Source organism: Stegastes partitus, unplaced genomic scaffold (genome assembly GCF_000690725.1).
Source record: "Stegastes partitus isolate 25-593 unplaced genomic scaffold, Stegastes_partitus-1.0.2 Scaffold83, whole genome shotgun sequence".
Taxonomy (NCBI): Eukaryota; Metazoa; Chordata; class Actinopteri; family Pomacentridae; genus Stegastes; species Stegastes partitus.
In genome coordinates this window covers 631,480-659,265 of record NW_007577814.1, presented here as the reverse complement: position 1 = coordinate 659,265, position 27,786 = coordinate 631,480, and the positions used below count along the sequence as shown (strand labels likewise).

The 27,786-nt window shown below is 40.0% G+C and overlaps 1 protein-coding gene across 1 annotated transcript in view; it reads left to right on the top strand.

The window, feature by feature from the left end:
• Window positions 1-2,152: 2,152 nt before the first annotated feature.
• The window catches only part of myo10l1 (myosin X, like 1), a 45,182-nt gene continuing 19,548 nt past the window's right edge, over window positions 2,153-27,786 (top strand). The window contains exons 1-12 of the mRNA XM_008276943.1: window positions 2,153-2,173; window positions 4,563-4,661; window positions 18,521-18,679; window positions 21,120-21,307; window positions 23,406-23,540; window positions 24,312-24,436; window positions 24,577-24,590; window positions 24,695-24,779; window positions 25,059-25,165; window positions 26,805-26,934; window positions 27,032-27,150; window positions 27,269-27,459. Of these exons, the coding sequence (XP_008275165.1) occupies window positions 2,153-2,173; window positions 4,563-4,661; window positions 18,521-18,679; window positions 21,120-21,307; window positions 23,406-23,540; window positions 24,312-24,436; window positions 24,577-24,590; window positions 24,695-24,779; window positions 25,059-25,165; window positions 26,805-26,934; window positions 27,032-27,150; window positions 27,269-27,459 (1,373 nt within the window). The remainder of the gene's footprint in view (window positions 2,174-4,562; window positions 4,662-18,520; window positions 18,680-21,119; window positions 21,308-23,405; window positions 23,541-24,311; window positions 24,437-24,576; window positions 24,591-24,694; window positions 24,780-25,058; window positions 25,166-26,804; window positions 26,935-27,031; window positions 27,151-27,268; window positions 27,460-27,786) is intronic.

Below are 27,786 nucleotides of genomic sequence, written 5' to 3'. Positions count from 1 at the left end.
AACATGATAAACATTATACTTGCTAACATGCTAACATCAGTAACATCTGAACATGCACATGATCTGCTAGAAAGGCAGACTGTTAGTGGGCATGTGCACCAAAAACAGCATGACATGTTAACATAGATTCCTGTAAATCTGTGTAAATATTTGAGAGGAAACAATATGTAATATATATGGACATAAAGAGAAACTGCACATCTGTTCGCACTGTTGGTGTTTGTTTCCGTCAGTTCGGCTGCACGGTTCGATATCAAAGTGTGTCCGCCTGCAGACGCTGGCTGTATGTTTGCGCCGACGATTCATCAGTGCTTGTTGGGGCGTGAGGGGTCCTTCATCAGAGACCGTCTCCGGGGCCATGCCTCAATCAAATGGCACGGGCGTCCATGTAACCGCCTGAGCAGAAACAAGCCCTTTATCGCACACACACAGCTGTTCAGACGTCTGGGCCGAGCGCTCCGGGGACGCTCTCCTTTGTGTTTTCAGTAATGAAAGATTATAAGATGGTCAGGATTTTCTCATTAGTCCTCCCGTTTTTCTTGTCGGTATAATCTTCCCTTCTGATTTTTCCTTCTATTGAGAGGCTTTGATACACGAAGGGAAAAAGGTTGAGTCATGTTTTCACCTGTCAACAACAGATATTGCTTCTCTGTGTCCTTTAACTGAGTTGTGATGTTTTTATCTCCCCTCCTTTGACTTTGACAAAGGTTTGAAACCATATAGGCTTCTATTAATGCTTGATCAATATTAAATCAGATTACAGAGAATGGAAAGTTTATGTCATCAGGCAGTAACAGATCCTCGGTGCTTTCAGTGATGTTGTCGTTGCAGAGATTCGAGAGCTTATATTTGTTTTCAAACCTGAGTACATCTCACAAACCCAGGTGTCAGCATGACATTGCGGTTTGATAACCATCTACTTAGAATCAGTAGAGTTCACAAATGTACGAGCGAGGACTCATTCTGCAGCAGTGTGGCCTGTTTTCTTGCTTCAAGTGTATCTAGAAACAAGTGTAGTGACATTTTCAGAATAGCTGCCAGGTTGAACAAGTGGTGCGTTCATCCAATTAAGCTGTGGAAAAGATTCATTTCTGGTAGAGAGCAAAACACTATTAATCATCAGCCATCATCACAATGTATAGCCCAGCTGTAATCACATACTTGAATATTGTGCTTGTAGCAGCAGTTCATTATTCCTAACTTGCATGAAGAAATTCATCTGATAGCATTCATTGGGCAGGATGTTTTAGTACTCGTTCAGCTCCTGTTGCAGCAGGGTGCGACGCTCGAGGTCAGGGGTCATGTTTGAGGCTCAAGCGACAATCGAGGTCGGTTGATGTTTAATGGAGCCTGACGAAAAGGTGATGGACGGAGCTGGAGGCCTGAGTTTGACTGCGGGCCGGTTTGGATTTCACAGAGATGGAGAGGGTGTGATGTGGTGTTGTGGCCACAGAATTTAGTGCACAGCAAGGGTTGGAGTTTGTTGTCATGCATGGCCATTCTTGTTTGTCTGGGCCAGTAATAGATAGGGGGGAGGGGAGGGGAACACAAAGCAGGGGAGGAGAGGATGAGGGTGTTGGGTATAGGTTGTAACGCTGGCAGGTCATTTATAACCCTCTGTCTCCCCTTCCCTGGGATAGTACATCGATCTGGGACTAGAGACCAATTTACTTAAAGAGAAGACGGAGACAGAGAGAGCGAGACAGAAAGCAGAAGCATCTATTAACACATGATCCACGGTGGACATTCGGCGATGCATTTATGTCTGTACCACTACAGCGCTACAGGACTGAGGCTAAAGGACCAGTGTTGGAGATTTAAGCAGGGTTAGGGGTCAATTTATCAGCTAAAACAGGATGTAGTGAAGTACTGGTGAACTGTGAGCAGAGAGCCTGAGGCTGGGGAGGTCATTAGGTCATTATAATAGCTCAGTGTGCTGGAATCTGACAGGCAGACGAGTTAGGGATGAGACAGGCTGACTGGCTGCACAGAGAGGATCTAGAGGAGCAGTGAGGGGACTATATATAGGGAGTTGCTGAGGAAAGAACAACAGAGCAGTGAAGGAGACTCGTACAAAGACTAATGCAAAGGATGAACTGCAGGAGGATATGTTTGGCACCAGCCAGCAGTGTTAAAGTCTGCATCCAAATGCATGAAGACATTTACCCCCGAAGCTTTCCCCTGAGCAACCCATTTGTGTGTATATATAGAATACTGTATGTGTGACTGATTCCTGCCAGGTTAGCTCCGTCGCCTGGGGCGTGACTGGTTTTCTTTTGTCATCAGTGTGCATGTGTGCAGGATTGAGTGTTAGAAAAATAAAGAAGAAATAGAGAGTAGAGGAAAATGAAAGGATAAATGTTGTCAGGTAATGCTTGGGGGATGTGGGACCATCTGCTGCTAAAACAATGCACTTCCACTCCTCCGCTGCTGCTCACTTCATTCACACAGACACATCTGGTGTCCCGTAGCGTCTTTTTAGGACTTAAACCCTTTTTTAGGTTATAGACTGGAGCGTTTGTGTCAAGAAGCTTTGCTTCTACAACAAGAACATCCATATAATATAATATTGCTAGCACCAGTAATGCACAAAAAAAGGCGAAAAAAAATCCCAGAACACATTGATGACAGGGTGAGAATGACTTCACAAGACTTGAAAAAAGAGAATAATATATATTAACCAAATAAATATCAAATATCTGCATCATCATTAAATGATGTGGAGTAAATGTCAGAAAAAAGTGAAAAATCGGATTTTTTTTCTCATATCGAATTTACAATGATAAACTGAATAAAGCAGCAAATACTAAAATAAATAAAATATAAAGAAAAGTGTTCATTCAAATAGTTACATTTTGGGAGAGTTAATTTACTTATATGTTCATAGAAAAATATTCATTCTGCATAATGAGATGAGCTCCTTAACAGATTGGATGCTTATTTCTCTGACATTCACACAGACTGTATATGTACAGTATGCAGGTTTTGTGAATGGTTTAGAACACTGTATAACATCTGTATGTGCAGTATTTGTCAATAACAGCAACTTGTCCTCTGAAGACATATTATGTAATAAGAGCCTCTTTTTAGATGCCCTCAGAAGGACTTGTAGTTTTTTTGACAAAGACATATCGTTAGCCTCATAGCATACTTGCCTAAGTCATATTTTCATGTTTTTGGGAAATGAGAAAAAACACAATTTTTAGAAATGACATTGGTATTTATTATTGATTTTTTTAACAGTACATTCAACCAGAAGTGATTGGCCAATGACATAGGTAGAAAGACAGGATGATGCAGAAGTGATAGGAGAGTAAAGTTAGGCAAATATCTCAATTTGACCAAAAAATGACTTAGGCAGTTATGCTATGAGGCTAACGATATAATATTATGTAACGAAAGAAAAACACAACAAACACTTGAATCTTCCCACATTGTGTGTTATAGTCATTTATCTCATGTTTGTCTTTTGCTTACAAATGCTAACTGTGAGTTCTGTATTTAAAAAAGTACATCAACTTTTAACCATTTAACTTATTTAGGTAAAACCAAGCACTTTCCCTGTCGCTTTGACCTAAAACTTGAATTTTAAGCCATCTAAAAGATACGGGACGAGTGATTAAGCAGCATTAATGGTTCCTCTATTTAATATTATTATTTATGATTAACTTAATTTACACCGTGATGCCACTTCTGCAGTTATCTTCTAGAGGCAACGCTTGGTAAAATCACAAATGTTGGTGCAGTAATAGCAAAATGTAGAAGAGGGCATGTGGTGGCGTCTTTACAGTAAGTCAGTCGCTCCATTGACTCTTCTCTCCCTCCTCTGTTTGGCTGAGCCCCTTTTTTAGGGGTTTCAGGTCAGAGGTCAGCGACTGTATGAAAGAGGGCTTTGTCTGAGTGGAAAGGTCGAGGAAGAGCACACTTCCTGTGACCCTGAGAGACACACACACACACACACACACACACACACACACACAGAGAAATAGCCAGATGTTCGTGTTTACAGTCTCCTATTTAACACATCTGTCTGCACTGCTCATCATGTGTACCAACTCTGATACCAAACCTATAAAATAACCCCAGATTATTTACTTTACAACACTTTTCGTGACATTGTGCTGCCTTTATAGCCACTGCTGTCTTCTTACACTGTAGTGAAACACCTCAGAGGACATTATCAGTTGCCACAAGAGTTGATGTCTGCCATTATTTGGTTTTGAATGGCTGATGAGAGTGTTTTCAAATGGACGGTCTGCAGTGTATTATCGTTTTATTAACAAAAGAACAAAGAGCTACAGATGTAGTTTACATCCATTACCGTTATTTGATTTAGATTGCCTTTTGATTCACTTGTGTGTGTGTTTCTTTTCCTTTTTTAAAAAACTAAAATAAAGAGTGGTGGGATCTGATAAAAATACTAAATAAATTATGTTAAAAAACAAAACAGATACAGCTGAAGTCTTCCACTGTGCTCACCGCTTTACATAACCAAATATAACTCATTTCTGTACTGGTCACAGTGTCTAACCTTAGTGCACATGTGTGTTTGTGTGGTCTAGGGGGCCCGGGTTTGGGTCAGAGAGAAGGAGCAGCTGGTTCCGGCCACCGTCAACTCCTGTGGGGATGGAACCCTCGTGGTTACAACGGACTATGGAGAGGTAAGAAACACGCTGCTCACTTTTTTTTTTCAAATCAAGCTTTTTACCTTGTTGTCATGTGTATGTGGTGTTTTGCATGTGCTAGAAGACGTATCATGAGAGAAAGAAGCAGTCGACACCAACGTTGAGCTTTTCCACCCTAAAAATGTCCCGACGAGAGTCTGAAAAACACAAATTCAGACAGCCAGAGTTTCATGTGTAACACACTTAAGGAGTGTTTCTGTTTCAGTGTTCTTCTTCAGAATCAGTTTCTGGTTCAAACATGATCGACTGAATTACTCCAATGGTGAAACTTTCCATTGTGTAGTTCAGAGTTGTTTTGTGATGTTTAGAGTCATAGATGAGCTGGTATGCTTAAGCTGCAGCGAGCGTCAAAGAGACAGATGGAAAAACAGGCAAAGACTTCATAGATTTGCACATTTCAAAGAGAGCAATGGTGTTAAGCTCCATCTGAGCCATTTTAAGATATAATTGTTCATAGATAAAACGTCTGAGTACGTAATTTTGATAGACAGAGATGTAATTGTAAGGATGTGATCATTGACTGGAGAGTGATTCAAAACAATACTGAGTACAATCAACATCTCTCCACATCACACAAAATATACAGACGGTTTGTGCACAAGAAGAACTAGACTCAACAAAAAAGGAATTGGACATTTTATGAATTGGATTTATGTGAACGAGGATCCGAATGTGATTTGTGAGATTTCTTAGGATAACGGTACTTTGGTTCATTCTTATATATCTCTCTTACTCGGCTGCATGCTGTCTTGTAAAAATAAAAATTAGTCGACATTTTTGGTAGTTATTGCTGATTATATGTGATGCTTCTAAGGTTTGCATTTGGAGCGTTTAAAGAATCAAAAAGGCTTGTGGCTGGTTATTAACGTGGATGATCTGTGTATGTTTACCTGATGCTGCCTGGATCATAAAGCTGAGAGGAGATGAGGGAGGAGAGAAATGGAAAACAAACTGCAACAAAGCTCCTCCACCAGAGGATATTGCTGTTGATGAGTGCCTTAAAGGCCACTCGGGCATCCTAATTAAAACCATGATTATCTGGAATAAATGTAAACAAGACGCAGAGTGTTTTGTGTCGAGCCAAAATTTAAAAGTCCTCAGAACATCTTTGCTTATTTGGCAAACTGTCTACACAGAACCAAAATTGCAAACAGTGTACAGCCTTTAAAAACAAATTTAATTAATGTAAACTAGACAGAAGAAGTAAACAGTGTCAGCATAACCGCCGAGTGAAAACTGCAGCAGCTTTACACGCTGTGTGATCTGCATTTGTATTCACATAAAGGTCAGAGTGAAGGTAAGGCAGCTGTGCAGGTTCATCGTCTCCTGCGTGGATCAATAGTAACTCCTGGTCATGACGTTCCACTTCCCTGCCCCAGTTCCTTCCCCTTCCTCCTCATGCATATTCAAAATTCATCTCTGACATACATTCAGCCTTCCGAGGAGAGCTAGTATCAGATAGAAAAGCGATACGGGAAATGCTCATTTCAGGATATCAGATTTAGGAACAGGGTAGTTGTTCTAAATAGGAAAACCCAGCGGCTGTGCCAAACCCGGCCCGTTAACACCACAACCCTCCTGCCAAAATAATGGAATTGAATGTTTAAATCTCATTATCAGTGTGTGTGTGTCTGTGTGTGCGCTCGTCTAATCTGTATCGGAGCGAGGACGTGCACACATTTCTCTTTGGATTTAATGTTTTTTGATGGCACACACACATCCATGTTGGCAGCGTAGAAAGATGGAGCTAATAATAGACCTCCTTTCTCAATCCTCCCTTTATACCCCCAATGAACATCTATGCTCTCCTTCATAGATGCACAATGAATCCATGTTTTTGTGGCCTTTTTACACATGAAAAGCCCATGTTCTGCTCCAAAAGCTTCCCCTCGTCATGCAGCTGCTTCGGTGTTCCTGTTCGGGGACACAGCAGGGGCAGACAGACACTTCCCAAAATAGAGGATTGGTTATAGGAGCAGGCATTCTCTTTGCTCTGGATTATGAATGTCCGCAACCTCCCCAACCCCCATCCAGCGCTGCCTGCCTCCCTCTGCCCTCCCTCTCTGCTGGCTATTGGTGTTTAAATGTTGGCTCTGCAGGAGATAGTGAATATTTGATTGAAAGTCAGCGGGATGGGGGAGCTATACCCTGTCAGGACAGGATCTGACCCATGCGAGCGGCCCCAGGTTCCTCATCCGTCCCTGCTGCTCAGCTCTGCGTTCACCTGGTTATGAATAAATGCTTGATTCCAGTGACCGCAGAGCTCAGAGCCCCGGAGGCATTTTAGAAGCTAAAAAAAGAACACAAATGTTGATGCCAGACAGATTGGCATAACAGGTAACATGCAAAATTCAACAGCATTTTATGACTTTGGGGCTTTGTTTGACTTTTTTTCTCCTCTTTCTTTTTTTATATTCTTATTCCTGCTGCTCCGTCTCTCTGGTTCTGTAAGCTACTGACCCTGACCCAGTTCACCACTTTACCCATTCTTGGTTACAAACGCTGTGGTTGCAAAACTACAAGCCTTCATGTCAAATTAGCAGCACTCACAGGGATATATGCGACCCTCTACATCATTCATAGTCATTTATGGACTGCTGCTTCACCTGTGAGTTCTCTAAAAATAGCAACAGTCGAGCTTGCTCCTTACCTTTTGCCACGTCATGCAGATAAAGGGGTGCTCGTTTAAGTTTCCAGTGGTAGGCTTATTATTTACCTCTTCTTGCCCTCTCAAGCAAGTCAGTTATGGTGTCATGATGCGGTTTAGCTCATTGCGTGGTGCACAATCATCCAAATATGACGTGATATGTGGTGACATGCTACAACAAAGTGCAAAGCCAACAAAGCCTAAAAATGTCAACATCCACTACTGTCACTCCAGCAAAGTGCTAAATACAACGGCAATTATAGTATCGCACTAACAAAAACTATCAACAATAATTATTCAGATGGAAACAGTACATTGGATATTCAGTTGTGACTCAAAGTGTTTTCATGTGAGTTAAATGCTAAGAAGCATGGCAGGATTTTTAATATGATGTCAGGTCTTCTCAGATTTTGCCTTAAATCCTAAAAAATAAATCATAAAATCCAATCCAAGGACGAGGTTTCCTGCTTTTGTGAAAACTTTCACGACTAAGTTGTTCTTCCAGAGTCTAGATGTTTCTAAATCAAGGTATTTACTGTGAGAATAGTTATTGAGTTATTGAGGCCAATAGCCATACTGACATTTTGGACAATAAAGATGTGCTGTAACAACATTTACAATCAGAGTGTTTCCATCCATGTTTCATTAAGTCTCAGAAGCAGACGAACACAGTCGGTGTTAAAATTCACATCCCTTCTTCTTGGTTGAAATCTATTCTTAAATTGGCCTGTCTAAGTGTAGTGGTTTTGATCTGGACCTGGTCTAATGTGGTCTACATGCAGAAAAAGCAGCTAAAATGCCCCATTTTGCACTTTATGTTCTCCCATGACCTCAATGCAGGAAACAGAAGGAGTGAATTTAGTTCACAAAACCATAATGACTGGTGGCAATAATTTATTGACTTGAAACTTTTTAGATGAGTCTATTGGAGCGAGAGATTTGTTGAAGCCAGCACCCAGTGACCATTGGTGGTACTGCATTTTAAGGAACTTCTACATCAACTTCAATTTCAAGCCTTTTTCACTTTCAAACTCAGATGACTCTGATTCCAGAAACCGTGTGCACAGAACTCATCTCAGTGGCTCATGACAGTAAATGAGAGTTGGAAGATGATTTTGTTAGTGAATCAAGACTAAACCAATCTCCATGGATTGATAAAGCCCACATACTCAAACATCTCATCCATGATGGAAGGTTTTACCTTTCCCTTTTAAGTCTCTATGGCTCAGTGTGTAGAGAGTATGATTGGAGTAGATCAGATTAGTTGAAAGTTTAATGAACCTGCGGTGAAACTGGGTCAGCAAAGAACTGGATAGTGTAAACATAGATCAACTATTGTAGATAATACAGTGAATAAACATATTGCGCTCAAGAAATTATTAATATATCTATAGATTTATTTTTAGCAAGTAGAAGAAGTAATGTATGTAAGTGTCCAAGTCATCCTGCCAATCTTAAAGGTTTAAGGTGTTTTTTGGATTGAACAGCTTCTCAGGATGCTGGCTTAGATGCTGGCTTAGATGGTTTTCAACCTTTTTTTTTTTTTAATGAACCAGACATGTTCTCTTCTGGTTGGGTTGCCATGGGTTACCGCTACAGAGTTAGCATCAGTCTCCTCCTTAGCTTTAATTACTGCTGTCACATTTTAAACATGCATTGGACACGCGTACAGCACACAGACACAAACATGCATGTACACACACACAGGTTACGTTTGCGATGAGTTGTGGACTTTTTTTTTTTTTCCTTTTTGTGCGTGACCTGGATTTCAGTAGCTAGCGTGAAAGCTGCCGTGAGAGCTCACGCGAGCACAGAACATGCTGCAGGGATGCATTACTCCTTCTGCACACACAAAAAACCGACTACGATGCTCTGGGACACGGACTCACAGAGAAACAACTCACACACAGTGCGTCAAAATGCGCCTAATGAAAAGTGCAGAAATTACTCGTTTGCTGTGACTCGGCAGCGACACAAGATAATGTTGCTGTGTGATCTTCTGACCCACATTCCTGGTCACAGTTTCCAACAAACTGACGACCTCGTAGTCACACACTCGTCTAGTATCACATAATGAGATTAACTTAACTGCGTCAAACTGGCACACAAAACACTGATACACAAACACACACGTCTCCCTACAGTATCTACAGCATCCACTTACAGCATCTTCCTCTCTTGTGTTTGCGCATCACCTTCTCTGTCTCTCTTTATCGTCTCTTGTCTGTGAGGAAAGAAGGCCGTGACCCTCCGTACGGTGGGATGAGTGCCAAATCCTAAAGGATGATGACATATAAAATGTGTTATTCATTCTTGCACTGACCGGATGCTGTCAGGCAGGGAAGATGTAAACAGAGTTAATTCTTCTTGCTAACCTCTTTTTCTTAATCCAACTGATCGAGAAGCATGTGTTCGGTGCTAATTTTGGCTCCGTGGCTGGAAGGGTCGGTTTCTTGGGCTCCCACTTTGGTCCAGAGAGAGATAGCTCAACGTCTTTTTGGTGCATTTTCTTGAAATTTAGTATTCACGTCTCTCCTCAGAAGGGACTGTGGTGACCCTCTTGGTTCTGATCCAGTGCCACCTTTGTGTTGCTGTTTCAATTTTACATGTGTAACAGTTACTCTACCTACTAAACAGTTTTAATTGTATTTTATGTAAGAATGTCAAGCAATTAGCATGATTTCGCTTTTTTGTTGCTGATGGATTGTAACGTATTGTAAAAGATGAGACCCTCCCTGACTCTCTCGGCTGCTTCAAACAGCCCGTGGACTGATTTGGGACACATGGAGGCCCGTCAGATCAGAATCAAGGTCAATGAGTCGAGCAGCAGGTGCGTCCCGTTACAGTCCTGTGCGATACTGTATCTCGCGCTCGGTGAATAGAGTTGTGCAGAATATATAGGTCACTGTGCCCACAGCTCTCTTCTCTCTCTGTCTCTCCATCTTTATCTCTCTCGCCTCACTGTGGCTGCAGCTAATATGTGAAGTCAGTTGAAGAGGCTTGTCTCCCCTGGCTCTCCTCCTGAATCATGCAAAGCAGCTTCAGACTTCAGAGAGCTTTGCAGGAAGACTGTATGGAGGCTGTACGAGTGCGTGGAAGTGTGTGAGCAAAGCAGGTTACGGGAGCAGCGGTTTTGCATGAAAGGAGAAACAGGAGAAAATGATGAAAGAGGAAAAAAAGTGTCTTGGAGAGTGAATATTGTCAACAAATCCCCAAAGACCAAATTATAGTAACAAGTATTGTCATATAGCTTCTTCTTTTGTAGCGGCACAGGAGGTGTTCCAGCCGTGTTTTCTAGTCATTTGTCAGTCTGACGGAATGGCTACGTTTCTATTTCAATCAATTCAGCTTAATATAGCAATAAAAAAAACTGTCTGATTTAAATGTAGTTAATATAGTGAGTTGTCGTTATAAACCATAGTCCAGAGAAAATGGTTCAGAGATGGTGTATCACTCTTTCCTTTCATGGGATTTAATTTCAATGAGACAAACCCAGAGCAATGACAGCCTTATCCTTTATCTTTGGCGTCCACACTCCCTGTCTTAGTGAGAGATGTTCTGGGCATCATGTTGAAGACAAATGGCACTTGGTTAACCCTCTTTTACTTCTACATCACTCTCACTCTATCGCTTTCTGTTTTTCTCCCACTAATTCAATGTCTTTCTTCTGTTCCTCTCTCGAATAATGAATTATTGAATATGAAGTATCCCATTTTAGACTCTCTGGATAGTTCAACTTATCGTGTGTACATTTGCATCTCATACAGTTACAGTTTGAGTGCGCTCGTGTCTGTTTTGTGTGTTTGTTAAGCAGGAGGCCATGCACAAAATGTGTGTTAAAACCCACCAGAGGGCAATAGAAGGAGAAGGCAGAAGCATCTGCAAAATACTATTTTTTTTTTTTTTTTAACATCTTCTTTCTTCCACTTGAGCTGCATTTTATTTCGGTCACTGACATACTTTCCCACTTTGTAGTATCTCCTCTCTCTGAATTGTTTGTGGATGGGTTGTCCCAAGTAGTTTTCCCTAAACAGCGCTCTGCTTTATCTGCTGTTTAAAGCCTTTATATGTGGAAACAGCTTTGGTTTTTAGACCCAGAACAGTGTACCAGGCAGTTATATGTTTAAATTTTTCAGTAAGGTCATTATTGGAGATGGAGCTTTTATTAAAATTGAACTTCACAGACTTTACCCGTTATGAGGAGAACTCCTTGTTATTCACCCAATAAGATCTTTTAAACCCTCTAAACGCCAAGCAGCATCCGGGCATTTTGTCACATTTTTACTCAATGAGGGCTCTTTTCTTTTTCTTTTTTTACTACAATACAAAATCCTGCACCTCTATGGAAACAGCAGAGCCATAGCAAGAAGACTCAACAACGTCTTCTGTGCAGTATGACACTTTGGTAATAATGGTATAAAGTGTCCATAGATGTTACAAATACTTAAAAAATGTTGATTCCACATATTATAGATATTATATCATATTTTCATTATATCATATTTTGTTTCCATATTAGTCTCCTCTCTGCTTTGTTTAAACACAGCCTGAAAAGTCTAACTTTTTGTTATGTGACTTTTGGTCACAGCTGAGTCAGTAAAGTAATGGATATTAGGTTTGTTTATTAGATAATTTCCCTCAATGAACTGCAGATCACACGGGATTATTTCAAGGACTGTGAAGTTGAGCATTCCTTCTCTTTTCTCAGTTTGTGCTCTGATGAATGGGGCAATTTTGGTGATTTTTCAAAAAGATGTTGCCAGGTTTTGGGGCTCAGATGGTTAAAGGCTGAGAAAATAACTCATTCTGATCATCTTTGAGTCTGTTTTTTAAAATAGAAATCTGAGTTATTGTGGCCATGGAGCTTTAAAAGGCATGGGCATGTAAAAGTCATGAAAAGACACGATAAAGTCGTGTTGGACCAGTGTTACTGTAATCATACAAGGAGCTGAAAGTCAGACTAACACAGCCTCTGCTGGCTGTTTTTATTCTCAAGGTCCAAGTTATCTTTATTGTCCCACACGGGGAAATTTGGGACATCAGCATCAATAAATCACAAACTAATGGAGGAAATGGAAATGCAGACCAGATACAAATGTGCTAGAGTGCAAATGTGCAAATATGCCAGGGTAGAGTAAAGATACAGCCTAATTGCCATAAAGCACATCAGTAGCACTGGAGATGAAAGAGACATGGAGCCTGTTGGTTCCCCAAACATCTGCCCTGAAACAACAGCCTTAAGGCAAAAACTTAAAGTCCCTGTGGAGTGGATATAATCCCCCTGCAAGTTCCCAAACTTCATGAAAATACAATTTTAATTGCAATATTCCCCATTCAGTATGGGCATAAAATGATAATGTTGATAAATTTGCTGAATAGAAACGTCATCATTCATTAATGCAGCACCGATTATGTATTTAGTGGAAGGACGTATGGACGAATCAGGAATTTTAAAACCACATGAGGTGCATGCTCTCACAACTTAAGCTTAACTCACTCATTTTTCTATCAAAAAACTTTATTTTAACACATTACTGTACATAGTGTTGTGCATAAATATATTATATCATGTGTGAAGTATAGTCCTTAAGGTTTAAAATATAAAATAAGTTACATATATGCACATATTCATGAAATGTTTTCTTTTGAAGAAGTTGCTTGGGTCTGTTTCTTTTATGGTTTCACAGGACAAACAACAGACGGAGGAAAAGAAGTCCATGTAAGGATGCAACCATTCAGTGTGATGAAGATGGGCCCCAATCAGTTGTTTTACGACTTGACCAGGCATCACGTGACTGAGTAGTAAAAAGAAGGGTCAGAGGCAACAGGAGTAGTCTTGCTTTGTCTTATGCCAGGGAAAGTTTGACCCAGAGCTCTGTAATGCAATATTCAATGTGTAATTAAATTGATTGATTGAGACCGAATTGAATCCGATCTCATCTTTAGAAACGAACATGCAGAGAAGACAGTAATTTTCAATAATGGACAAATGTGAAATTATTTAATTTCAGCCTTCAGTCCTTTTAATGTGATGAGTATAATCACTGAAAAACTCCAGCGTCAGTCAGTAACAGCAACATAATTATAGTAATGTGTTGTACAAGTACAAATAAAACTCAATAAGTGGGTCAAATATCTCAGTAAGACATCATTAAAGCTTGAAATCATATCAAAACAGCCACAGAACAACAACTATTATTATAGTAGTGATAAAAATGTGTTATGCTAGAGTTTAAATGTGCCTGCATGCTTACTCAAGTCATTTTTGATGCATTTTATTTAAAAAAAATTAATGTTTCCATCTGGTAATCCCTATTAGCTACAGTTATCCAGATAAAATGGGTAAGTTCAACTGTAATGAGACAAGTGGAGGCTTTGCGGTTTGACATTTCCGTCGTCCTTGTGTCCTTTATCCACTCAGCACATGCGCTGGTGTGATGTGTTGTGTTTCTGTGTGAAGCCTTATCTTCTGTTGTACTATAATTTACTGTGGTTTGCATCAGCATCCTTGACTGTCTGATTGAAGCGGCTCTCAGTGAGGCTTCAATTACAGACGGGGGTCTCAGATTGAGCCACTAAGTGTGTCTTTGTGAGCGGTCCCTGCACATTAAATATACAGAGAGAGAGAGAAAAGAGTTGAAGTGTGGAGGACGGTATGGAGGACAGGTAGCAGCAACAGACAGAAAGAAGGGGAGGAAGAAAAGGGAAGCGGTGGGAGGTTGAAATGTTGGAAATGCAGTGCGGGCCAGGCAGAGGGGTAAATTAATGAAGAGTGGGATGATGCGAGAGAGAGAGGAGGATATAGAGAGAACAGAGAGAGAGGAGTGAATGATGGGGGAAGGGATGAAAGAGGGGTGACACACAAAGAGAAAAAGAGATGAGAGAGAGACAGAGAAGTGATGTCTGACACATGAAGGCATGCAGAATTCAAGGATAAAAAAGAAGAAAAAAAATCAGACAGCGAGAGCCAGAGAGAGTGATTTAATAGGTTGAGAAAGTAAAGGAAAAGGCTGGAGAGAGGAAGCTTTATCTAACACTAATGGAATCGGATGTATTTTTGTCTTTCTGTTCTCGCTGAATACACCCCAGTTAACGTGACAGTGTTTCCACATGTGCACAGCTGTGACTAACATACATGTCGGCTCTTCCTGTAGCTCAGACGAGCATGTGTCTAATGCGCATCAGACACCGACGACAACGTAAACACACAAAGATGTAGAAGTTTGCCATCTTGTCGGCGTGAAAGGCCGCGAGTAGTAGGAAGTAACGTTAATTAAACGAAACAAAACCAGATCAGATATGGATCTACATTATCATTCATGTGGGGTTGTGTTTTTGGCCACAGGGTGAGTCCCATATTCACTCATGGTCTCCACTCTCAGGCTTTTTAGCGACTAAATGGCTCCACCATGTTCACCAGACAGCTGCTAACTGTGTTTGGCTATTACATTTTGACTGATTTGATTTATTTTAATGTCAGGATGCTTGCTCCAGGATTCACCGCTGTTGTATTTTTGGGTGCACGTCCATATTTTTGCCACTTATGAAGTCATAGGTCTTCATAGGATCATCGGTATTTGTGCTGTATTTTCTTTATCCTAGATGTGTGGTTAACTTTCAGTGCTTAAATTTGACCTGATTTATACGATCTGGGTCTTGGGTCCACATTTTACTCCGTCAAATGTGTGAAATTATCTCTTTTGCTGAGCATTCGCACGTCATGGGCTCAGCACCTTTATTTTCATCTTCCCAAACTGTTTTGCAGGAGGCTTGTACACAAGGCTGTGATTTTACATTTTAATTCTATAAATCTTTTCACCGGAAACACTTTCTGCTCATGCTTGAAAAGTGCTATAAAAATGAAAATATTCGTCAAATTGTGGGCTCTAAAATCAACCAATGAGCTTAAAGACTAAAACTCAAGCGAACGGAGAGAAACTGCAGAGCTGCTGATAAACATCAGTGGCTTCTTCACTGTGCTTCTCACATTTAATTCACTGTTATCACAACAGTGATAACAGCAGCTTGAAGGAATTCAAGTTAATCTTGATTTTTATTTTCAGTTAATCATGAGTTTGGATTAATACAGCAGAAAGAATCAACCAGGACAGAGAAGGCTCACAATAGGGACAACGTTTTTTTTTTTTAGGTTTGACATTCGGAAACAACACTTTTGAATATGATATATGTTTTTTGGCCACTGATATCGTCCCTCGCTGTAACACTAGTATGTACGATACATGTGATTCTGCTTGGATAACAGCATGTCAGTGCTTTGATTTAGCGCCCTGATGCTAAAAGGTGAAGTCAAAGAGTCAAGTGGACGAGGTCGTGGTGAAGATGCTGAGCTGGCCGCCGCTCTTGTACCCCTCCATGAGTTATGCCCTCTCTAATGGAGGATGAGGGGTAATTGGGTCATTTCATCACAGCTCAGTGAGTGGAGGGAACCTCATCAGCACCAGGGTATGCACAAGATGTCCACACTTTGACATTTAGGAGAGGAAGGAGAGCACAAAGTACACAGGTTTTCGTAGTCGTCCACCAGCAACAATAGACTTGTTGGCAAAGCAAGATACCGTGTTGAATTGTTGTTTTTTTTTTTCACCCTGAGAAAGCCGTCTGCACGCAACAGCTCTGTGCAAGTGGAAGACAGCGTAACTGGAGTGAAATAGATTTATTTAAGAACAGGATGTCTGAACGCCTACAGCGCATCCCTCTGCCGCTCGCAACAGACTTCCACCACATCTGTTACGGCAGCACACACACACATACACGCAGCGTGGAGGCTGGACTGACGTGTTACCAACCCGCTATTGTAAAGGCCATAGTTTCTATTCCTGGATGAGTTGGTTTCACTGGAATGAATGAATGACCTTCACGCTGAAATAGAATGACAATTATCTCCTGTGCTTGTGGATCATACACAAGCCTGTGTGACCTGAATACACACCGAGCTGCTTTCACCTGTCAGGTCTTTCCAGATCACATCTCACTTCTTCTCAACATCTGTCCTCCCTTGTTCTTTCTTTCTCTTCTTCTTCTTCGTCGTCTTATTTTCGTCCCCTCCCACAGCCGGGTTCTCCATCCGTCTTGTCCCCCTGCTCTCTTGTTGCCATGGCAATGGATGACAAAGATGAGATAGGGGGTCTGAGGGGAAGAACAGTCTATATGCTCTGTATTCTCATCGTGTGGTTTTTCGTCATGTTGCATCACAAGCAGCCTGTTAATGCTAAAAATGGAAAGACCTCGCAATGCTGGGGTCTGCTTTTTTTATCTGGTGTGAACACATTGGCATCCTCGTTAATCTGAACAAGATGCTGTTATTATCCTGTGCAGGCATCATTAGCAGCTTGACAACTGAAACTCAAGTATTATACCTTTTTTGTCTTTGTTGTTTGCCTGGAGCACACAACACCACATTAGCATAAGACGTAATGTAATGCAGTTTATCCTAATGCACTCGATTTAAGCTTGTCAGGGAAAAATTCACTTAAAAAAACACTTCAGTGCTGTTAAAGGAATAGTTTTAGAAAATGCATTTATTTGCTTTTTGTTGAGTGATAAAAAGAAATTAAATAAACTCTAAAATCATTTTTGAATATTTGATTATATCTTAGTTGTTTAAAGGGAGCAAGACTGTCACATCTAAACCTCACCAAATAAGAAATTATCTCTCATGTGTTTAAACCATACAAATAAGCCAGCGCATTTCAACTTGATGGCTAAATGAACCCCAGGCAGCAATGACAGTGATATAAGAAAATTAATAACAGGCATAAAATGACAAACTATTAACCAACAACCACTTAATGTGTACCCTGTAATTCTCTGTCCACTTCTATTTTCTTTGGTGATTTTTCTAAATAATTTCTACCATATCTTAGTCCTCTGAACCCTTTCGGCAATTTCTGGATGTTTTTTTTTCACCTTTTACATTTTTACTCACTGAAGGCTCATTTTTCACTGCAATATAAAGTCCTGCACCTCGATGGAAACAACTCCACCATGGCTAGAAATAAAGAGAACTCAAAGTCTTCTGTACACTATGATAAAATTGCAATGCCATAAATGATCCAAAAAAAAATTAAAAATTGAAGTAAAATTTTTTGATTATTCATTTTACCAAAATGCAAAAGCCTGGAATTAACGTGTACAACATTTTTCTGAACACCTGCAGTTAACAGTGCTAAAAAAAAAAAACAATAAAACAACTGACTATAAATACTATTGATATCTCACTACTTACTTTATAAATTCGTTTCCATTTGTGTCTTCTATTTGCTCCATGGAAACACAGCCTACAGTTCAGCTTAGTTAAGCCAAAAATGTCCCAGAATTTTTGTCATGTGAACGTTGGTCTCAGCTGAGTCAGTAATGACTTCACTGTTATATCGAGGATCACAGACTTTTTGGTTTTTACAAAATCTGGTTAGAGCAGATAATGAATTTTTGGCAAATTTGTTAGTGAGATATGTAGAATAAAGTGATTTTGATGAAATATTAATGAAACAGTCCCACATGATTGGGTTCTTGCTGTGGTCAGCGGTATCATTTTGGCAATGCCTGTTTGGGGTTCAGAGAGTTAATGCAGCTAATTTGTCTAAACCATACAAGATTAAAGACAAGTGTAGAAATGTCCAAAATATATCCCAGTGCTAAGCTAAGAAAGCTCTCGCTAACTTTATCCTAATATTTAAGGGACATACATGGCCGAGGCCTCCACCTAGTCATGTAACTCTCAGTAAAAAGCAGATCAATATTTTTCTTGTTCCTTTTAGCAAGTGACAGAGCAAATCTTAGTCTGGTTTTATTTTCTAAAAAAAAAAAAGAAAATCTAAATAACCACTACTGAATCTTAAACACAAACGGCAAAAACTTAAGACTACCACACACACCGAGACAGAAATCATCTGTTGGAAGTTGTTAAACTGCAATTCGTCGTCTCTCGCCAACCTGCTTCTGTGGTTTTGCAACTGGTCTGAAATAGATGCCAAAACAAGTGTTGCACATCTGGAGTGCATACTTTGTGTTCAATCGCTGCCAGATCTAAGTGGCAGTTTCTCTCTATAGAAGTGGGAATAGCTGCGGTAGGCAGAGACAAACGTTGGTCCACAGTATAAGCAAATGGCAGCATTTCATTCCAACGTACAGTCACTCATGGAGTTCTGTATGTCTTGCCGTGTTCCAGGTGTTGTACCTGCAGCAGGCCGAGGTCACCAGAGAGCGAGTGTACGCTATGCACCAGTCCAGCATCGACGGGGTGGAGGACATGTCAGCGCTGGCCGAGCTGCACGAGGCCGCCATCATGCACAACCTGTACCAGCGCTACCAGAAGGATAACATCTACGTAAGTGCATCCAGACGGCCATATGTGTCTGTGTGCTTCTAAGCATGTGATTGAGTGGGTGTGCATGTGTGTGGCCATTATGTGTGTACATTTTGTTTACGTCTTGAGGCGCTCCCCCTCTCCTTTTCCTGTAATCTTTTCATGAGGCTTTTAGAGGGGAAGCATAAATCATATTATCAGACCTCCCCCACTGTGAGTGGAAGAGGTGGAGAAAGAGCAAGAGAGTCTGATAAAGTAAAAACTTGGCATGGTAAGGTCAGGAATTTAGGATATTATAAAGAGAAACCCCAAAATTCTCCCATAGAACAAGCATGGAGACAGTGGGGGAGAAAAACTCCTGAATCCGATTCAGGGATGGCGGCCATCTGCCTTGGAGAGCAGAAAGAGAATAAACGAGCACTGGGTAACATCAAACAGTAATATGAGCAAGTTGTTGAGGTTGGTAACTGCAGGTAGGATACATGCAGCTCTGGAGCCACACAGGGAGCACAAAAAGCAAAAGCACAAACTATGGGAGATAGAAGACACAAAGTTAATGACTTGTAACCGTAGCATGAGAATACACAGAGAGTGAAAGAGAGCAAAGTAGGAAAGAGATGCTCATTGCATCATGGGAAGTCTTCAGCGATATAGGCTCACATAGCTCCATCATTCTCCACGGCAGAGTGGTCTGGCTGCACCTCGAATATTTTTCTGCAATAAGGAGAAAAAACCCTCCCTCCCCTTTAAACCAATCACAGTCGTCTGAGGTGGTGCTGAGCCATGGATGCAGCACTGGTGTCCCCTCAAAATGGTAATAGAGAAATTGTTTTGGTTTGCATGCAGTGAGGTGAGCTCTGGCAGATACACTGAAAATACTTGATTCTTATCAAGTGAAATTTTTGCTAGTCTCACTAGTTTCCCAACAAAATTGAATCTACTATGTTTTTTAAAATGATTATTCTTACTGTAAGCTTATTTGTTTTAGTTTAACAATGTCAATCAATTTTGGGCAGCTTGGTGGTGCACTGTTGGGTTGGCTCGAATCTGATGTGGAGTTTGCATGTCCTCCCTGAGCCTGAGTGGGTTTCCTTTCTCTGGCTTTACTGTCATGCATGTCCAGTGATTCTAAACTGGCCGTAGACGTGAGAATGACCAAGCATGGTGATCTTTTCGTGCGATAAACTGATGACCTGTCCAGGGTGTAAACTGTCTCCAGCCCAACCAGATAGGCTCCAACCCCCCCATGACCCTCTGGTTTCACCTCATCAGCAGGATTTAATCTCTTTCTGTCTTTTTTCTCTATGAAAAGATTTCACTGGCTTTGTTTAAGCCGCTGATGTTGAAGGCCTTTAACTGTACAGACTCTACATTGCCGCTGACTCTTCGCCACAGCGTGTAGATGATCGAAGCAAGCAGTCATTACATTAATCAAACATTTGAATAGCTTTATGGAGTCAGTTTTGTTTTTGCAACATGGACAAGAAATGAATGACTGACGACTAAAAATACATTCAAGATTATTTGCATGGCACAATGCACAGACAGTAAATCTAACAGTCTTTCTCAGATCCTGTAAGTGACTCATTATCACAAGAGAGGTGAATTGCTGTAGTTATGTGTTGCTGTGAATGTGTGTAATGAATGACTACATTAACTGATGAAAAACTCCAGCATCCACTAATGACATGAATCTCTGTCTGCAGTTTTAAAACTAGCGCTGGGATCAATTAATTTATTACCATCAAGGCCCAAAACTAGCACATTTTGATCACTTTGATGGTGAATTAACAGTCAGACATGTGGAAAAGCCTGGAAAGATTACTAGACAATAGACCAATAATAGCCTCCTGGGGTGTGACCTAATCTAGATGATGAAATATTGTCCATACACGGATTTCCCTTAAGCTGATCATAAGAATTTCCCATGTGTGGGTCAGTTTTCTGTGTTACTGTGTGTTTTTGCGAGCATATGTGTCCTTCAGCGCAGTTTTATGAGCGTAGTGCACAAAATGCACAGACGAGGTAATATGACACGATGGAGCTGCTGCTGACCTGAAGGTTTGCTTCAGTTGAAGAAGGATAGAAAGCAAGGTGACTTTATAGCACCAATGGTTCAAAATGGAAATCTGGCCTCCATCATCTCAATGATCTGACTTCAGGATTTCAGTAAAAATCTGGTGTCTCATCATTCTTAATATCATATTTTCATCCTGCTATTCCTGCTTATCCTTAAATCCAGATTAACATTAACACAAAGCGCCTTTAAAATTTAGTACGTGTCTCCTGTAAATATTCTGAATGCATGTTTTCTGTATACAAGTCAATATGTTTATGTGTGTACGGTGGGAGGGTTTGTTAACATTTATTTAATCATGGAAAAAAACAACTGCAAAAGATAAGGAAAGAGTCTAAATACTCTGAGACTGAACCTGAAGTGTCACTTCTTTGCTATTTTCAGACCAACATCGGCAGCATCCTGGCAGCTGTCAACCCGTACAAGCAGATCTCTGGTATGTACGACCCAGAGAGGGTGGACTTGTACTCTAAGCACCATCTGGGTGAACTCCCTCCGCACATCTTCGCTGTGGCCAACGAATGCTACCGCTGCATCTGGAAACGCCACGACAGCCAGTGTGTTCTCATCAGGTGAGTTTCAACCATGGGGGATGTTTTCACGATTCACTATATTAATTCATATCATTTGCTTGTTGATCCATCCAGGGGATCCTTTATCCATTTATCAGTCTCCATACTAAGCCATCAATCCTGCTTTTCAATCATGGGATAGAACCTTGGCCTATCCCAGCGCGCCCTGGATGAGAGGGAATTTCCATTTCTGGAAAATCCTGCTATTCTTATCGTCCTACTTACCCAGAGTTACACATGCATGTTTTATGCCTCTGCGTGCAGACTGAATGTACAGTCAAAGGACTAGTTTAATATTTGGAGAACTATCCTCATTCACTTCCTTGTCAAAGGTTAGATGATAACACCAACAGGATTGGAAAAAAAATAAAAATCAGGGGACCTGTTACCAACACCTAATTAAATACATGGTTGCAAGATTTAAAAAAAATAAAATAAAATAAAAATTTAAAAAAAGTTCATTTGGAAAAAGATTTTAAATTTCAAACATTGTTTTGATGACTTGTGTTGACATAATAATGTTGTTAATTAGAAAAAGTTATTAATGGGTGTAATTTAAACTGAGATTTTTGGACTTGTTGATTTAAAACTAAATTTAAGCTGTAGTACATTCATTATTTTTTGGCTTTATAATTTAATTTCTCTTTGTCTTTACCTTGAGTTTAGGATTTCAAGTCCTTAAAAAAATAATAAAAAAACGCATTTAAATTAAGTAGTTGCACATTTTAAATTCCTTTGATTGTAGAAGAATGACTAATTCCCCTCACTGCATGTAGTTTGTAGGTTGAACCTAACTTCCCTAAAAGTTGTCTTCACTCAAAAACACTCATGCAAACTGTTGTGTTCATTTCTTTTTGTTTCACCCAAACATTTGTTTTTAGACTGTCTCACTCTTACTATGTAAATGTAGAACTCCAGCCAGGGGACAGCTAGCTTAGCTTAGCTTAACATAAAGACAGAAAATGGGGAAAAAGTTAGGCCTTCTCGGCCAGAAACAGTGATTTATTGGATTCAGGCAACCAGCAGAGACTCCAAGTGTTATTGATCTCAGCTAACAAATAATTGAACATGTTAGCCAGTAAAACCCCAATGCATATTTCTATACCTAGAGTACGTAGTATGATATAATGTGTTGTCTATTGAGGTTTAGAGATGCTAGTAGATGGATTTTTGTTCATTCTTTTAACAGAACCATGGTACATATTTCTGTCTTATTCCAGTCTTTTAATTTAGTTACGAATGTGATCAATAAATATGGTTTTCATAATGTTGAAGTATTAATTTAAGAGTCAGTTTAACATATAGGTTCACTCAGATGTTGTTTAAAAGTTGCTGTCTCACTTAAAGATAAGCAAATAAAAATGACACATTGGATTGACTGTTGATCTAATTGTGTTGTGATCTGAGCAAAGAGACTTTTTGTGTAACAAATACTTTGGCATAGGCCTTAGACAAGAGGAAACATCGTAATATACTGATGATAATATCAGATGAAACCTCAAAAATGAATACAAGAAATATTTCTGGCGTCTTTCACATCATGTGTATCAGAGCTGGTATCAGATGGACATCAGAACATATTTTAATGTTCTGTCATTTTTCCCTTGTTTTTAACTGGAGCCCATGCAGAGACATGCAGTCAATGACAGCTATGAGAAAGAATGAGAAACCAAGAATAAGGCTGAAGGATGACGAATAGAGCGGCTTCATTTCTGATATATTGATTTCAGTAGTTGATTGTGGAGAAGAAGTGTTAAAAAGAAGCTAAAGAAGTGTTAAAAGATGAAATTATGATTGTGTCTCTCCTTGTAGTGAGTCTTAATAGATGCCATTCCTTTTTCTTGATAAAAAAATAAAAAAGAAACTCCAAAAACCCCTGCATGTAGTCAATTAACCGCTAACTGGTTTGTTCTGGTTGTAGTCTCTGACGTTTACTTTCAATTACACTCAGTCTGTCTCTCACCTCCTGATTGAGGCAGACTGGGAGCTAATGCAACTATCAATTAGACAACCAGACCAGTTGGAGATATGGGAATGTCAGAGAAGGTCACCGTGCACAGTAATTAAATTGTGTTGTGTTTGTGTGTGTCTGCTGCAGCGGTGAATCGGGGGCGGGGAAGACGGAGAGCACCAAACTGTTGTTGCAGTTTCTGTCGGTGATGAGCCAGAAGTCGGCCGGGACTCCACCGTCTGAGAAAACCACCCGAGTGGAGCAGGCCATCGTACAGAGCAGGTACGCGGCAGCACATGCTGACATCTCTACCTGTTTGTGGCGATTGTGTGTTTGTCACGGCACAAGTTCACATTTTTTTGTGTCACACTCACATGTTCATGTGTGAACTCTTTTGTCCTATTGTCCAAACTGGCTGTGAATCAACTCCTGTAGCATCAATGTTATTAAAAATGCTTTAGTTGTAAGTTTAAGTAAACTTACGTAGCCAACTCAGGTAAGTATCTTCAAAAGTTTAGTGGAAAAACTTCCCTTTGTGTTTTCCCAGAACATCTTTCCTTGCTTAGCAGTGGTGGAGGAGTAGAAAGAAACAACGGGAATCTAAAATAAAACAGAAATCCTCATATTAGATTAAACTGGAGTTCATTTTCATACAAAAGAGGAACTTGTAGATTAATAGTGTGCAGTTTACACATTAAATTATTTTCTTAAATGTTCCAGGTTTGCAGCTGCCTTTTACTAGATCAAAACTTGGGACTTAATTATTGTTTTTTTTGCATATCTAACATGAGGTCAAATCATTTGGGAGTCATATTTTAGTATTAAAATCCAAGTCTCAAGTCTCCAACTCTGATTATTACTGAGCTCAGATACTGTGGAGGAGCAAAGTAAGTAAGCAGTGTTTGGATGTTAGTGAACATAAAGCAGAGCACTCCTGAAGAATTTTATTTCAGTTTTTCTTGGCTAAGGTTAGAAGCATGCTTGTTGGTCATGCATAGATACATGCAAACTCAACAAAATCCTTAAAACTAAGGTGCTTTGTTTCCCTTGCAGTCCGATCATGGAAGCGTTCGGTAATGCCAAAACCGTTTACAACAACAACTCCAGTCGTTTTGGGAAGTTCATCCAGCTTCACTTCTCTGAGGGCGGCAACATCCAAGGAGGCTGCGTCATCGACTGTATCCTTGTTTTTACACTGAGCAGATGTGTTTGCATCAGATGTCTACATATGTTGTTATTAGTAGGCAGTGAAAGCTGTGTTAAATGAGTCTTTTTGTGTTGATCTGTAAAAAGTGGTTTCCTTGACTCTTCCTTGCAGATTTATTGGAAAAGGTGAGCATGCCTGCAGCTTCTCCTCTCAGGTTTATGCTTATCAGGAGTGATTTGTCAGCTTTTTTTGTCATTAATAATGAATTGCTGCATATACTCTTCCATAGAACCGCGTAGTACGACAAAACCCCGGAGAGAGAAACTACCACATCTTCTATGCTCTGCTGGCAGGAGCGAGTAAAGAGCATAAAAGTGAGAAAATCTATGTGAACATCTACTGTTTTGTTTCTGCTCTTTATTAACAGACACTTAATATAAGAAATGATTAGAACTATAGCTTGGTATGCCTTGCCTAGCATTATTCGGATGAGCATTTACATTACAATTGCAGAAGAAGTACAACTGGAGATGCAAAAATATGTAGAAAATTATTCAGCAGATCATGTTGTAATGAACTAAAATCAGTCATTATAGGTTGCAGCTACATGGTACATATTCTAGCACATTGATAGCTTGTATTTCTTCTGTTAGGCCAATACTTCCTGGAGGACCCTCCTGAATCTTTCCACTACCTCAGCCAATCAGGATGTCTGAAGGACAAGAGCCTGAATGACAAAGAACTGTTCAACAGTGTCATGGTCAGTGGGATGTTTTTTCCTTTTTGTGTTCAGTAAATTGCCACCTAGAAGTACAAAGGACATTTTGAACTTAATCTGGGATATCAGATAACTCGACTCCACAGGGAATGAAATTAAATTTAACTGACTGGACTGATGTTCTTGAATTCATACCACCGGTTTTTGGAGTAAAACTGAAATCCTCCAAGATGCTTTAAGAGCAGAAATGTTCCACTTAGAAGAAATATTGTTTCTTTGATCATTTATCATACTTCTGCACTCTAAGAAATATCTTTGTTTTAACTTTGCGAGACTGTATATTTTACCTGGAATTGTCTATAGCAGGGGTGTCAAACTCTTTTGGCCCGCTTTGCAATTATATTTGGCCCGCGAGACAATACCAAATGACTACTAGAGTATTATACTGTACAGCGCATTCACCGCTAATACTACAAATCCCATAATGCCCTGTTGTTGTTTTGGCACATCAATCAGGACAGGACCCAGAAACTCCCTCTCCTCTGTGACAGTAGGCATAGCGACTTCACACCACAACTGTCACTGTGCCATTGATGTGTTGTTTTATTTATAATTTGATTTTGCATGTCTCCACTATTAAGTTATATATAGTGTTTGGTAATAAGCGTTGCTTGTTCCATATTCAATGTTAAAGCAAAATTTGTTTCAGTCCATATTAAAAGGTTCATTTGTTCAATGCTGGCCCGTGACGTTGTTCAGGTTTTAAATTTTGGCCCACTGTGTTTTTGAGATTGACACCCCTGGTCTATAGTATGTGATAGCAGGTTCTTCAGGTCATTTACATGTTTCAGTTATGATTTAGGATTAATTTACGTTTGTTTGTAATATTACGAGAGAATGTAGTGATTAGCAAACTTGGAGCAATTTAGAGGAACAATTTTATTTTTTAGTACTTTTGTACGGAAATGTCAGATGTATAAGTAAAGTTAAAAAAACCCATTAAAAAACAACTCCAGGTATCACAGAAGATTTGTTGCAATTTCGATGATTAATGTCACCGTAGGTGCCTCACCAACCGAAAATTTTGACAGCATTTTGATTGCTGTAGATGTAGTATTAACAAAAAAAAAGACGTTTATGGTAAATGACTTATAAATTGTTTTTTTAGGACAAAGTTTGTGTCCTGAGCTGCTGTTATTATTTATTTAATATTTGTAGTTTTTATACAGTAAATATACCATTAAATGGTACAGAAAGTGTAATTTAGTTGTATATCTTTTTTACTATAGGTACACCAGTGAATAAAAGCAAATGTCAGTTTTTATTATTACAGATTTGACTTTAAATAATAAGAAAATATCTGTTTCCCCAGTAAATAACCATTAAAAAATATTCTTTTATCACTGTACAGTCAACATTAAAATACATAAAAAAGACCTGGTGTTTATACTGTGGACACTCTGAATTAACAGATAATTCTATTTAAAATTGTGACTCAACTTCTATGTAATGAGTTGCGAGTACATGTACACATTTATTTCCATATTTTAAAGTGTTGGACCATATTGCTTCTGTCCTTTCATTTTTACTAGGATGAATTAATCTTTGACTGCACCATCCTTAGAAAATGTGTCCATAAATAAAGGACCTGAGCTCTTTTCCCGTGCTTGTCTTTGTGCAGGAGGCGCTGAAGGTTTTAGAGTTTACAGAGGAGGAGATCAGAGACATGTTTAAGCTGCTCTCAGGAGTCTTACAGCTCGGCAACATCGAGTTCATGACTGCAGGAGGAGCCCAGATCACCACCAAGCAAGGTCAGGCTGCTGCCCGTGTGTATAAAAGGAGTCTGAAAATCTAAAAGTGAGATAGATGCATTGCAGAAGTCTGACACATCTTGGTGCATGTTTCCAGTGGTCACTAATGCTAGTGAGCTGTTGGGTCTGGACGCCTTCCAGCTGTCTGAAGTCCTGACTCAGCGCTCCATAATCCTCAGAGGAGAGGAAATCTGCTCCCCGCTCACTATAGAGGGGGTCAGCAAACACACACAACACACACACAGCACACACATATACATGTAGTTATATATATATACATCACATTCACACTGCCGTCCTGACCCTCCCTCGGGTTTCCTTCTCATCACTGCAGGCTGTAGATTCCCGAGACTCTGTTACCATGGCGTTATACTCCCAGTGTTTCTCCTGGATCATCCTCAAGATTAACCAGAAAATCAAAGGGAAGGAAAACTTCAAATCCATCGGCATCCTTGATATCTTCGGTTTTGAGAACTTTGAGGTCAGAGCTCTGACCTTTCCTATGTTTCCTTGTGTTTACCATTTGTATGTATTCTCTTGTCAGCTCCATAAATGTGTGGCTTCAACTAATCCTGCATTACCAAGTAATATTAGTGAGTTTCTGAGCCAGCTATTATCAGAGTCAAGTCAGATTTTGCAGTATCTCAAGGCTGGCTTATTTTTATCTGTAGTCGATCATTGCAGTGAACTATCCTCCATTGTCGGGACAAAAACTGCGAACAGCCTTCCTACTGACCAATCACTGAAGAAACAGGGCAACGGGGACAAATTACAGAGCAGACTGCAATATGACGTGATCAAGCACCATTGAGGCATTTTCTATCCCAACAGAACATTCTGCTCATCAAAAAA